This window comes from Manis javanica, chromosome 15 (assembly GCF_040802235.1).
Source record: "Manis javanica isolate MJ-LG chromosome 15, MJ_LKY, whole genome shotgun sequence".
In the NCBI taxonomy this organism is placed as follows: domain Eukaryota; kingdom Metazoa; phylum Chordata; class Mammalia; order Pholidota; family Manidae; genus Manis; species Manis javanica.
The window spans coordinates 65306397-65321330 of NC_133170.1; the positions used below are offsets into that span (position 1 = coordinate 65306397).

At 40.1% G+C, this 14934-nt stretch overlaps 1 protein-coding gene across 6 annotated transcripts in view; it reads right to left on the reverse strand.

Annotated features, from left to right (window-relative positions):
* Positions 1 to 383: 383 nt before the first annotated feature.
* STX2 (syntaxin 2) overlaps positions 384 to 14934 on the reverse strand; it is a 29202-nt gene continuing 14651 nt past the window's right edge. For 5 of the 6 annotated variants that reach the window (XM_073222536.1, XM_037014506.2, XM_037014503.2 and 2 more), the window contains 8 exons: positions 12874 to 12948; positions 11569 to 11642; positions 10875 to 10983; positions 9079 to 9152; positions 8829 to 8966; positions 6484 to 6594; positions 4457 to 4579; positions 384 to 2452 (listed from right to left, as the gene is read on the reverse strand). In XM_073222536.1, the coding sequence (XP_073078637.1) occupies positions 4499 to 4579; positions 6484 to 6594; positions 8829 to 8966; positions 9079 to 9152; positions 10875 to 10983; positions 11569 to 11642; positions 12874 to 12948 (662 nt within the window). In that variant the 3' untranslated portion in view covers positions 384 to 2452; positions 4457 to 4498. The remainder of the gene's footprint in view (positions 2453 to 4456; positions 4580 to 6483; positions 6595 to 8828; positions 8967 to 9078; positions 9153 to 10874; positions 10984 to 11568; positions 11643 to 12873; positions 12949 to 14934) is intronic. The other variant, XM_037014504.2, reaches the window with a different exon arrangement.

Sequence of the window (14934 nt, forward strand, 5' to 3'; positions counted from 1 at the left end):
CTGATTTTTGAACATCACTTCCCAACATGGCTAGAATTCAGTAAGGGTTATGGATTTAAAAAAAGTCCACCTAATAAGAAGACAGAATAAATAACTCAGCACATGAGGGGATAAATAACTGGTGAGGGTTTGTCAGATTGACGTGAGCTTTCAAAACCAGGACTGTAAGATGCAGCCCAAATCCCTTGAATCCGCATTTCTGTAAACAACAAGAATTCAGGTGGGTTCCTTAGTATGTGCTCTGATACCTGAGACATGAACTGCAAAAGCTTATAACAGTAATAAAATTATCACAATGTATCAAAAACCCAATTATTAACTCACATTATATAATGGCCACAGATAAGAGGAATTTTCTTAGAACAATTTTATTAATGGATATGTAATAAAACATCTCCCCAAAACTCCTACCAGAAATGACAAGGCAGAAGGCAACTTTTTTTTGGTTCTCTAGGAATTTTTTAATGTAAACATGACATATTTGAAGAAATGATAAAAAGTAACAAATGAACCTGTAAATATTTTTGTAAAATCTGATTTCAAATAGCTACATGAGGCTTAGACTTACAAATGTGTTATTTGATAGGTGACTTAAATATCTAAATAGAAATGAAAAACCAGTTCCATAACTTCAACTATAAAACACAAATCCAGTTAAGTACTTCCCATCCATCTAACAGGATAATGTGCAGAAATACAGTAAGAGCCACTATAAAGGTGAGGGACTTGAAGAGGACACAGACAAGCAGAGACGAGTCACCACAGCACAAAGTTCTTCCACATTTGGACGTAATTATACAGGAAAATAGATGTATGAACGTGATAGTAACACAAGCATGATCTCTAAATATTTAAATATCCTTCAAGACAAGTTGTATATTCAACATAAGTAATAGTCAATGAGCTTATCCCACTTAAGGCTATTCAGATTTTTAAAAATATGTTAGAGCCAGAATACTATAGTAATTCTGAGCACACAGTGATGATCAGAAAAATGCACAAATTCAGACTTGAATCGAAGCTAAGCAGCTAGATGTTTAAATTATGAACAAGTGGAATTCGTTATATTAAATAAGGAACACAGTTTCTGAGCTATTCAATATAATTCATACTTATCATTTAGAATCAAGTATATCTATATTAGTTTTCAAACCAAACAATGTTAAAATACAGTCACATGCTTATACAATCACATACAGAAGTAACAAGAGATAACTGTATTTTGGGTATCCTTCACATATCCATTTGAAATTCTATTTTTTTATACATGTCCATTCACTAGTAAGATTTCATACATTTTACAAGTCTAAAAATAAAGCACACTGTTACACTAAAACACTAATGAACAATAAATATGTTTGTCATAAATTCCAATAAACTTTGGGAGTTAACTTCTACGTACTTAACAAGGACACGTAAGTGAACTGTACAACAGTTTAAATTTTTAAAAATCACTTAATGTCTAGGAATAATTTCCTTGAGTTTAGAAAGTCTGAATCTTGATTTTATCACCATCTTAAATTCATATTTTATTAATGTGAACAGGGAAACACAAACCTTATTTTTAATGAACAGAAGAGGCCATCTTTAGAGTGCAGTAACTGATTTATTATCTTGTAATGGAACAAAGAGAAATGGAGCTTTTCTGGAGGGTGTTAGGTGCAGTTAAACCTTACAAATCAATCTTAACAGAAGGCACTTGAAAGGCTTTTTGGGGTACTTTGCAACCAATGTTTTCAATGCCAATGGCAAACTGTGAACCGTGCAAAAATGGCTCTAATATCATGAAACTTCTTATTCCTTTTAAAGGCAATGTCTCATATATAAAAACAGTAAGTTAAGATGTTAATATATTAAGCAATTACTTTATAAACATTTAAAAGTATAGATATCTTACAAAACAGCTCTTGATAATAAAAATTATTTTTGCAAACAACAAACACAAATTAAACATAGTTCAAAAATGCTATATCTTAATTAGCATGTTAGCTGGGGAAGGAAGACTGAAATCTAATGGCTTCATAACATAAATATTCCTAATTAAACGTCACATATATTTTAACACTGAAATTTTTAAAAATTGAAATTTTCAATAATTTCTTATTTAAGGCCATTGAAACAAGTTTCATATTGTTAGATTATTGTGGTGTATTACTTAGAGTCCAAGGATGTTGGGGTTAACTCATCACACCCATTCTGCTTACGGTTTTTCACTGAACAATACATTCTGTTGTGTTTTCTCCTTGAATTCACTAATAAGCCAGCACTCAGTGCCACATGTCACAGTGTCTAGGATTCATTCATGAAATGGGGGACGCTGATTGCTGCAGACGTGGTCTGACTCCAAGGATAAATGGTTCTTGGGATATTGCTGCTATGGCAATGTTGTTGCTAGGATAATTCCAAGGATCACAAGCAAAATAATAACACAAAAAATAATGAACATCATTTTCTGTAAGATAAAAAATAATAATAATTAATTTGCAAGGTATCGAAGGAAAGAAATCACTAAGGTCAACAAAATTCTGGAATTTAAGATGGTTTAAAATAAAAATCCATTATTAAGAAAGAGCCCCCACAGGTCACAGAAAAGCAGAGAAGGGGGAGGAAGGAAAGTTCCATAGGCAAAGCACTAAGTTATAGATATGTGCACATTAAATTAAGTGAATTTAATAAATAAAACTATGTATTATTAGAATAACAGCAATTTGCTCCTGGAGGGAGAAGCATCATGCAGATTCTTAATAAACACTTTCCATTGATCATAATAAAATTCCAAACTACTATTTCTAAGATCAATTGTACAGCTTTTTAAGACTTTAAATGAACCTATTTTTCATTTGCTGAAAAATCTTACTTATACTTTTTTTACTGAGGTATGATACAACTAGCCATTAATCCAGTCTTCCTTTGCATCATGACCCAGAACCATTTAGATTTTTTTGTTAACATGCACCCTTGTGCATTTGGAAGCTAAGTAACCTTTGGCTTAAGACCTCTACTCTCCTACAGGAAATTTTTCTGCAGGAGGAGGGAAAGAAGTCACAGCAGCCTTGTGTCTTTGAGTTTCTCTTTGCAAAAAGCAGAGATTCCAATTTCAAATCCTAGTGAGCAGATGCATGCCACATTTCATCTGAGAGGCCCTCCCTGTTGAGGCTGGGAGGCTCTGACCCCATGAGCATGGCTGAGCTCTATCGACTCGGGAACCACAGATGGAGGTGAGTGTGGCCTGGCCCCTCTGAGACTTCCAGGCCACCTCCCAGAACCCAGGGAATGCGGCCTCAGAGAGCCTCTCCTTCAGACCTGGTGCTGGTGAGTTCTGTGCACACTTCTGAGGAAGGACTCCGCCTGCGCTAAGTCCTGGCCACCAGTGGGCTCCCAGAGTGTCTGGAGACAGCCCCTCCTGCACCTTCAGGCCCTCTCTCCCACCAACCCTCCAGCTCCAGGGCCTGCCAGCCCCCGGCTACCTTGCTCCACCGGAAACCCCGTGCAGCAGTTCATGCACCTGTGTGGCTATGGGTGTGTCAGACCACTAGCTGGCCAGTGTCGTAGCTGCTCACGCAGACCAAGAGCTCTCAGAGCCTGAAAGCAGTAGTGAGGCTAGTGGTACAAGCGATGCCCTCCTCCCACCGCAGCTTGTTTTTAAACAAAGTGCCAAGTGTCCTTCGGGCCAGCAGTGGCTTTCATTAGTGAGGAAGGAATTCCTCAAGGACCACCTGTCACAACCCAGATGTCCTGGGACTCCAAAACAGCCATCATAGCGATTACGCCAAATACACACCTCCTGAGCAATAACTGGCGTGCCCAAAGTTAATGCACCAGGCAGCACGCTAGCAAGGGTTAATGCAAGAAGGTGGTTCCAGATGCACAGGAAAACCCATGGAAAATGAAATCTACTGAGGTTTGAAGAAAGGTGACACTCATGCAGTGAGCAAAAATAAAGATTCTTTAAATAAATAATTGAGCTTTTCTATTCAGGATCCTTTAAGAATTAATAGCCATGCTGAAAACACAGTTTTCATTTTAATAAGGAAATAGTTCTAAGCAAACTAGAGGCTGCCCAACGGGGCCAAGCTGGACAGAGGCACCCCACTGACTGCCCCTCACAGCTTGGCTGCTTTTCCCTCCACCACAGTAACATGATGAGACCTCGGCCCACAGAGCAGCTTCCAGTCCTGGCAATTATTCTCCTCCTGCTTGAGGAGCCGCTGGTCGCTGTGCTGTCACACCCCTCAATACAAGGGTACCTGGAAGCTTAATGACTATGAAGAAGAAAGGGTTTAGAAGGATTTGCCACCATTTATTCTCAGTACATGGGGCAGTCAGGCACATGTGCCACTGGATGACGTTTTGACACTGCTCTGCTGGCCAGGCTCTTAAGTATGTTAAAGTGGGCAAGCACTGCTATTAGCTACTCAGGGAGGTTATTAAGGGGATTAGTTGATTAGTTACTTACTACCACACTGGCAGAGAGGCATGCATGCGATGGGTCACATCATCATTTGCCAACTGATAAACCAATAATTAGAGCAATTACAGCAACCAGAACGGCTGACACGGCCACAATTATCCACTTTTTCTGTCAAAGAAGAGTGAGCTGATTACATCATGGTTAATTTCATATCACATTAGAAGACATCATTCATTTAAAATAAAACAATCCATGGGATTTGTTTTAAAGTTTGTTACAGGACAATTCTGTCTGACAATTTTTATTTATTAAAAACAGTGATTTTTAATTTGATAGAGTCAGAGTATTTGGAAATAAACTGTTCTAGAACTCTTAGAATACTAGGCTTCATCAGTGAGAGAGCAATTTGATCACATTTTTTGGTAAGTTTCGAGTGGACTAAGGCACAGCTGACCCTTTCGTTGTATATGGAGATACACAGCTGGCTCGTCACGCTAGGAAATCAGAGCTCTGTTTAATAAGCTCCACACTTTGGTCTCTCGTCTGTTGTTGGCAGTTATATCCTGCCCTGCTCCTGCTATACCACGTGAAATAAATCACTCCACTAATGCTGTGTAGCCTTTTAGGGGCCACACACACCTGCCCTGGGAATAAAACCAAGACACGAGGGGGCGGCCATAGATGCGGCAGCTGAGCATCAGCGGTTATAGTGAGAAGGGAAATGTGCTGCGTGTACAGATGTCAGGCACTTAACTACAAGATCACAAGAATTTTTTAATCACATGACTACATTTTGGACCAGCTGACACTCCAAGTAATGCACAGACCTGTGACATCTTTTAAGCAAGGCTTCCCACCAGGTTAAAATTGAAAATACATCACTCCACCTTTTATATTCATAAAAACCACAAACTTTTTTCACTAAGAGTTTCCTTGGACTGACATGCTGCTTAGGCCATGGAGAAAAGGAAGGGAACTGGCCTTCTCAGTGAATTTTAAAGTAAAAGTACATTTTGCTCCTGGAACTAAGCTAAGCACTTTCATATGTACCTCATCACCTCACTTAAAGGGTCAATATTTTAAAAAGTACTAACACTAATAATGCAAGAAACCATGTCCGAACATTCAAAGGTAATGAACACATTCAGACCTGACTGAGAAAAAGCAGTGAGGTGCTCTGCAGGGAGTCAGCAAAGCCCAGTCCTGCTAATCTGAGCATGTCCTTTACAATTTTCATGGATGAATCTGCACTCAAGATCTGTGACTCTTCATTTTTTCTGAACAGGTTAAAACTCCTTCTTTGCAAAGCCTTTGCTGGCATCACTCGGGGAACCTCCTCCTGACAGGCCCTAGGCAGTCAGCCTCTGGGAAAAGGCGCTATAAACCTAAAGCCATCTTCCAGAATGCAGGAAACATGGAAAGCAGTAGTTTGGTGCTTGTGGGGGAAAGAAACCAAGGTCTCATTGGCCAGGATGCACAAGGAGACACATAGGCGGTTTCCTGGCCACTGAATCAGGATGGACATGTGCCATTTTTGTCATTTAATTGGAAGAGCTCACTCTCACATGGCACACTGAGATGCAGAGGAGGAAGTTAAGACTTATTTCCAAAGCTTCCATGGAGGCCCGCATAGCACAAAGGGCCACAGTCTCAAATAACCAAACCAAAGGGTTACCAAATAACCTAAATAAAGAATAAAGTGTTCATTTGCATAAATGACTAACCTATGATTTTTAGAATTTCCAATCCCTTTAAGTTTTGTATCTCTCTATAAATAATGACTGAAGAAACATAGAACTCTAGAATTTGAACCTATCAACCTAGGAAAGGAAATGGCCTGGCTTTTGGTTGTGAGGGCCTTTACTTACTTAAACACAAAAGGGTTCATAGTCAAAAAATCATTTCTCTAATAAACTTCAAAATTTTTTAGCAAAAAAGAATTATTTCAGTTTTAAAATGAAACATTAAGAAATTCTTATTTCTTGGAATGCTTTCTGAGTAGGCTTATGTCAAGGTATTATTCGAAACCAAGTAGAGAAAAATGCACTGTGACCCTTAACAACCAAACTCACCCTCCTTGCTTTGCTGTGGTGTTTGATAGCTTTCCTTGTCTCCTCTTTAGCATGCTCTACGTAGTCTGCTGCGTTCGTGACATTCTTTTCTATGTTGTTGATCATTTCACCCTTAAAACAAAAAGTTTCAAACTTAGAAGACATTTTCAAATGACTTGATTATACATCTTAAGACAGCCCTATAGCATCAACAGTTTTCTCATGAACAAAATGCATACATGATGGATTCTGAAGGGGAAGGTTTTTTTTCATGTTTACAAAAAGATGAGAACATTATAAATGTGCCAATACAAGGTAATCAAAACTCAATTAATATTTTAAAGAGAACCAAATGGATGGGCAACAATGCTGGTAACTAAAAGCCTCTCAGTAGATTTTGAGATATGCTTGAATATGTGGACACTTTAAGGTGAGCACGGGAAGGAGAGGCAGCTTTAGGCTAAACTGATGCTTGACCATCTCGCGCATGCACACAACACAAAGAACGATATCTTTCTAGTGGGTAGAAAAGTGCTTCAAGTTCTTTAAAATATCAATGAACTAAGAATAGCTTATGTCTGACAATATGGTGACTAAATTAATAAGTAAAAATGGAAAGTGAGGTGAATCCAATGAAGTTTTAGAAAGAAAACACATTACCTGGCTCCCTGTCCACAGCAGACAGAATCTGCAGCAGCGAAGGGCGAAGCGATGGAGAGTGACACACAAGTGACTTATTCAGATTTAAACTTACTGGTAAGTTGTGACTGCACACATTTTGAATCAGGTGAGTCAATATAATGCAATATTAATAGATTTCCAAAAGGAAACAGTGAAACAAAGCTATAAATACAGTGCTTTCTCTAATGGCACTTAATACATTTGGTATAGAAGAATATTAATTAAAATCAAAGGGACTCTAAAATCTTTTGTAATTGCAAAAATAATGTAATGTTATTATCTAACTGGTTTCCTTTGAAATACTTCCCGAAAAATAAGAAGCCGGTAGTAACCAGCCTCCCCACTCTCCATTCCTGTGCCGTAATCGGCACGGATCTCAACAAAATCACAAAGGAGTAAGGCTGTCCTGTCCCCACGCACAGGCGGTGCTGGTTTCTCCTCTCAAGTGCGTAGTACCTAAGCGGTCCCCACATGTTCTTACGTAACGTTCCTCGAAGTGAACGACGTTCTTCAAAAGAGTAGTGAAGAGAGTGAAGACTGGCTGGCTGGCTGGCCTTCCTACTGCTCCTCACGCAATCCAGACAACCCAGAAAAGGAGCCAGTCAGACCTGAGTCTCCTTAGAGGACCATTCCTGCAAACACCACCCGGAAACCGGTCTCCATAGGGGAGGGACGTGCTCTTCGAGACGCTCCTGAGTGACCCCATGGCACGTGGGGCTCAGCTGGACAGGATGGTCTACTGACCAAAAAGGGAGGGTCCACACCTCAGACTGCACTGGAGAAATCACAGGGCCTCACTCAGCATCACCAGGGCAAGGGCGACATACCCGCACACCTCACAGGCACTGCATTTTGTATTTTCAGAAACTGTACACACTTCTCCAGCCCCTGGTAGGGGACACGCCCTGCGCCTCCTTGCCTGCGTCACCACATACTACACAGTTAAGGACCAGCTTTTATTTGTTTCATGGACTATATATCTCTTTGGCTTATTCTTTCAAACATTTCTCTCAATTATTACCCTAATATATGTTTCTTGTAAAAAACTTAAAAATACAAATATTTTACAAAAGAAAATTAGAATTCCCATAATTCCACTATTATATTGTTTAGAATATTTCTTTCCTCTCTGAATATTGTTTTATGTGGCCAAGTTCATGCCATAAAATATGTTTTATACTATGACTATGCAGATATGTACATATACAAATAAGGTTTTTATCTCTCTTTTAAATTAAAATCCAGCACATTTGTATATTTCACTAAAAATCATCCATGAACAAAAAGTTCCTGTTGCCTATGGCTGCCTAACAGGCTATCCTACGGATACACTGTAACAGAACAAGCTGACCCTGTCCCTAATGGACACACCGTAAGTGAGCTAACTAACCCTGTCCCTAATGGAAACACTGTAACTAAACTAACTAACCAGGCCCTATGGGTACACCTAAATGGAACTAACTAACCAACCTCCCTTATGGACACACCATTACGTGAACTAACACAGTCCCTGCCTGTCCGAAGTTTAAGCTGTTTCAGCATTTCAGTCTTACACCATAACAACACTGCAATCCACTTTTGAATTTGAGATGGGATCCAAAATAATGGCCTTCCAGGCTCACCAAATCGAACACAAGCCACACAAGCCAGTTCTGCATCCCAGCAGGAAGGGTGTGTGAGATTACCTGGGTCTCGACGAACATTGCCATGTCCATGAACATCTCGTGCAGCTCCCGGATGCTCGTCTCCAGCTTCATGATGTCTTTGTGACGAGACTCAATTTCATTGAGAGCTTGTCTTGTGATCTGTGAATCTGATATAATCTTTAAAAAACAAAAACAAAAGAGAAATACTAATGAACTTAGGACTGCTTTGGAAGTTAGAGAAATACACATACGCATAAGCGCACATGGTCGACGGCAGCTGCGCACTCACGTCGGAGGTGAAGATGGAAGGGTTCCCGCTCTCCAGCATCTCCTCCAGCTCGTCGTCAGTGGTGGTTTTTCCGGCTGAAACATGAGCAGCCAAAATCCCACTCAGAATGTGGCGATACTATACAGTGACTTCTTCAACCATAAGCTGGCAGCTAACATCTGAGTTGTTCACATTTCTTAACTGCTTAATTGAAGCCTAGCTGACACGATGTTATGATAGTTTCAGGTGTACAACATAGTGCTGGACAATTATACACCTTCCTAACACTGGTTAAGTGCAGTCACCATCAGTCACCAGAGGTATTGCACTATTATTGACTATATTCCCTAGAGTTGTTCACATTTTTAAACAGAATTCCCAACCTTTTCACATGATTTTCTTAGGCAAGTGCTAATGATGAGCCAAATGAACAGACTGGAAAACTCATGGAGAACCTTGCAGTTGGAATGAATACTAGCCCGGGTTTAGTGTGAATGAGAAACACTATAAAAAGGAAATCAATGTAATTTTTAACACCGCAGTCTTCTTAAAGCTTTAACTCTGGCTTGTGGAGAAAGCGGGTAACTGAATACAGTGCACATTAAATGGACACAAATAAAGACTGCATCATCAGAATCAGGTGCTCCCATCCTCTCTCATTTTGTTCTTCATATATCCCCTTGAGTTAAATGTACGAATGTTCTCTGCGAAACATGCTCACAGGCTTTTGGAGAAACATAATTGATAATCACTATTTTTCACAATTTGTGCCACAAAAGACAAAATTAAAGGATAAATGTAATTACAATTAAAATGACCATCCGTGGCAGCAGTATTCGTAATTCCCAAAAAGTAGAAACAGCCCAAATGTGCATGCCCAATGAATGGAGAGACCAAACGTGACACATCCCCACAGTGGACCGTGACTCAGCTTTACAAAGGGTCAAAGTATGGACACAGGCTGCAATGTGGCTGAACCTAGAAAATTGTGTTGAGTTAAAGAGGCCAATCATAAAAGTCCATGCACTGAATGATTCCGTTTTTATGAAAACGTCCAAGACAGGCAAATTTATAGATGTGGCTGCCTGCTCAGGGGTGAAGAGCTGGCAAGTTACTGACACTGGGTATGGGGCTTCTTTTGGAGGGACGAAAATGTTCTACATTGTATTCATACACTAAACCCACTGAGTATCATTCACCTGGCACGTTAATCATACCTCAGTGAAGCTGCAGAAATACACTTCTCAAGTTCATGTTCATGGCCATCTCCCCACCCACCCATGACCATGGGGAGACGCAGAGCCCCGCAGCTGTGACCAGCGGCCTGTGTCCTGGAGAGCCCTAACCTTTCACAGTGGCACCCAGCAAACCTGATAACTTCGCTAACCCAGCAAACTGCCTTCTGGCCAGAGGAGGCACAAGAGCCCTCTTCCAAGGCCCACACCACAGACATCCTTGAGAGAGGACCTGGGCACAAGGCACCCAGAGAGGCTTGAAGACCTCATGCAAACATCTCCCAGGATGGGCAGGAAGGATTGGTGAGCACAGAAAAACACCTGAACGAACAGGGGCCTGAATTTTTCCAAATCTGATGAACCCTCTTCCAGTAACATAATTTAAAGTCCACTCACCTAGAATTTTCTGTAGAATGTAAATAAATAACAGATTTGGGTGATAGAAGTAGCAGGAAGCTCTGGAAGGGCTTTAGATTTTACAATAATGGCAAATAGGTGGAATTACTTTTTTAAGTTATAGTACTTTGATGTCAGACCTTAAGGAAGAAAAATAAGTTTTCAGCAGCATTTTCATTCACTCACTTATTTCTAGCTGACGCTGTATACGTCCTTTGCTTCGCTCCCGAAACACAGTCTGTGCTTCATTATATTCTGTCATAACTTCCACAAACTTTCGAGATAGTACTGAATGCTTTTAACACAGAAAATATCAGATTAATATATAGTGGCTATTTCTTCTACTGAAAGTGATAAGTAAAAACATGTTATGGAATTCAAATGTAATGTAAGACTAACAGCAACTTCTCTCTAACAGAGTCTATGCGAGAACCCCATCTCTTACTAGGTTTCCACAGCAACCTCGCTATGCTCTCATGACCCCCATTTTACACAGGTGAATCCATGACAGAGAGGGCGACTGGGTCAGGCCAGCACCAGGCAGGCTGTCCCAAGCCTGCATATCACCGTGTTGAACAGCGTTCAGCAGCCTGGAATTTACTCTGCTGCATCTGACCCTCCAGAAGGTGGGGCCTTACCATGAACACCAACATGACTCAGGTAACTCTTTGCTCTTCAGAACAGAATTCTGCTGATGGGCTGAATAGATTTTTTTCTATTAATAGAGAGAAGTAATCTATAAATACTATGTCCTTTTCATGCAGAAATGTTGTGAGGATTTAGATGACAGGGAAGATGGAATAATTTTAAATTTCAGAGAAGAGAGTAAAAAGCCCTTCTCTGACACCCCTTCAATCTGGAACAAGGCTACCAATCAGACCTGGGTTCTTCGTATCCGGAGATCCACTGAAGTTCGGTTCCCACTCTCATCCTGATCAAAACTTTGTTCAATAGCTAGAAACAAACAGGAAAGAGTGTCTTAAACTAAAGAATGGAAGTTTTTCAAGCCAAACCTCAGGTTGCTTTCCTTATCTTTTCAACTCCCAATAAATGTATGGATTTTGCTAATAATCATCAATTGTTGATAATATCATAAAATAAAACCAGATGTTGTATCTTAACATTTAAGAGAGAAGAAAAACACTTGAATCTGGTCAGGTTTGGAGAACTTATCGACCACGCCACAGGAAAAGCAGAGGATGGTGGTGCCTGTGAGACAGCACTGCAGGCTGCAATGAGCAAAACCCTGAGCTTAGCAGATCCTGACATACCAAAGGTTTGGCTTCTCCACCGGCAGGAAAAGGCGCTGGGGGAAGATGAACAGAAAATCTGATTTTAAAAAGCCTTAAGTAACGTATCAGCCCATCCCAGTGGATGGTCCTTATTTGGAACCCAAGTCAGATGGGGGAAGTGTTCTGACTGGGTATTTTATAATAAATAAATGGAACTAAGTGGACTTGCGCGACAGTATCATGGTCGTATTTTAGGAGGGGTATCCTTATGTTTTAGGAATAAACCCTGAAGTCCTCGATGTCCGTGATTGGCTTGGACATCATCAGGGTGAGGTGAAAGCCACTGAGAACAGCCAGCCAAAGGGTGCGGACACCAGGCTTGTCGGGTAATCTCCCGGCTTTTGTTATGTCTAAAATTTTCTGGAATGAAAATTCTTTTTGATCTGCAGAAATTTTCTTGGTTTGAATGATATTTTATAAACGTTAAACATAATGTGTCCTAGCATGGCTCTTTAAGTCTGCCGTTGCTCTGAAGACAACATCCAGTACCATTCAAAAACACCCACCAACAAAAAGATGACCATTCAAAAAGAACCTAACAATTCATTTTAAAGGCTACTTAAAATGTCATTAAGATACACTGCTCTAAGAGATTAGCAATTTATAAACTAGTGCTTAATCTTCTTGAATATGTATTACTGCTTCTCTCTTAATTTAAGGATTAACTACCATTAGCTTTAGCTCCTCATAGGAAATCCTCAGAGCTAGTAGTGTAAGAATTTTAGAGTAACGAATAACTTAAAGGCTTACTATTTTAAGTATGTACAAATAATTTATTTTAAAGAGCTCACAATTTTAACTTTTGAAAATGTACAAGAATAAAAAATTACACAGAAAATAATAATCACCCATATTCCCATCATCAATGATTAAACATAAAACTTTAAACTCACATTTTAACTTGGCTCGAATTTTATTAGCAGTTTTCTTGATTTCTTTGTTCAAGTCCTCAAGCTCTTCTTTTATTTCTTAAAAAAAAAAAGGCAACTGAGCTATAATATCCAACATCAGTAATGTCCAATAGTCTCAAAAGGAACATATTCTTGGTAAATATTCAGGCTTGTTTCTTATGAAAAACTACTGGTCATGCCAGTGACCCTCAAAGTGTACTTTTGGGGCACAGCTCCATTGGGTGGGAGCTTAGAAGAAATGCAAATTGGGGCCCTACCCCAGACCTACTCAACAGCAAGTTGTGCTGAGTGGGGCCAGCCATCTGATTTAACAAGCCTCGGGGTGATTCTGATGCTCAGGGAAATTTGAGAATAGCTGGTTTATAGCAATTGATTGATGAAATAGTTCACTGAATCCCTGGTAACACTTCAACCTGTTCGAGGCCCTAAGCTTACACATTTTACAAAAGCCCTCTAAAAAAATACAAAAGTATAAGGTGAATAGAGAAAAATGCACGTAAATGACCCTATGGGATCTTGTCCCTGGAGGTTAATAAAATGAATTGTGCAAACAGGGCCGAAGCTGGACTCCGATTTGGTGCCACCTGGTGGCCACTGAGTTGAGGCACTATTCAGGGCCTGAGGGAGGCAAGGCTCGGACCCAGCACCTCCAGGCCTCTAGGGGTCACTGTACCTACCTGGCACACCCATCCAGGGACCAGAGCAGGGAGGGCACCAAGGAACTGGAGAACCAACATTCCCCGTCTCCTTCCCCACCTCCCCCACCACCAGGACAAAAGGCTGGGGGTCAGCAGCCTGCCACCATCACCCTCATCCTGGGCTCCTTATTGGAGGGCCCAGAATCTCAGGAAAGGAGGGGCTGTGTTTTTCTCTTTAAAAACCAACTAAGCAAGCAGTTGGACATTGCTTCCTACATTTTGGTTCATACCATGTTGTGAAACAAACAAAAGACAAAATGCAACAGTTTTATTCAGAGCTCAAAAGGGACTATTGCGAAGCATTGAGAGCTCTAAATTTATTCAAACAACAGTTTTAACTGCTATTACTTGGCAGCAAAAAGCTTTTGGAGGTAAATTATGCAAAAAATAAATAACATTTATTCAAATTCAATTTCCCCAAGAATTAAGCAAGACGTTAATAGGTGTAATGTAAAAACTTCTGTGGGCAAATAAATTTGTTAGACACTACACTAAGCAGCTGAATAGGTTTCTTGATTTCAGGACCTCTCACAGCCTTTGTTACTGTAAGTACACTATAACTTTCCAAGAGAGGATGTGGTATAAAGAGGTCCCCAAATATACCTGGCTGCACAACTGCTTCATAGGCTGGCTAATGAGATTCATGTTCCAGGAACATACTTTGGGGAAAACTCTTATATATCATAAGATAGGGCATCTACAGAGGCTTGAAGGTTAATTTACAAGATGTGCAAAATCTTAAAATTAAAAATGTGTTCTTTTTCAATTAAAAACCAAGTTTTTACCCTCTTAATGTATCAAATAATCTTCTAACAGAAAGGTGCTTTCAACTTCCTCTGAAATTGAGAATAACAGTGTCACCATCACCACTTCCATTCAATACTGTATTGGATTTCAGTGAGACAAGTCAACTAAAAGGAAAAAGCTTAAGAACCAAAGAAAAACTGTCATTATTCACAAAGGACATGACAGGGTACAGAGGCAGCCCAACAAGAGCTCCAGAGAAATTCACAGAATTAATCATTAGGCCAGACAATGGGATATATGGTCAACACACAAAACCCACGGTATTCCCATTTAGAGAAACAAACAGAAAATAAAACTTACACCAGATACTATTTACGTTGACATCAAACATCGACCACCTAGTTAAGAGACACAGTTAAAGTTGTGGGAGGCTATCCCCAGACTGACGGGACATGGACCAGAGACTGAAGATGGCCTAGAGAGCAGAGGAGACCAGCTGTGTGGATCAGGACTAAACCTTACAAAGACATCACTTCTCCCCAAAAATGATGTGTGCATTCCAAATTGTAATCTCTCTCATCCAGACTCACCTTACCTT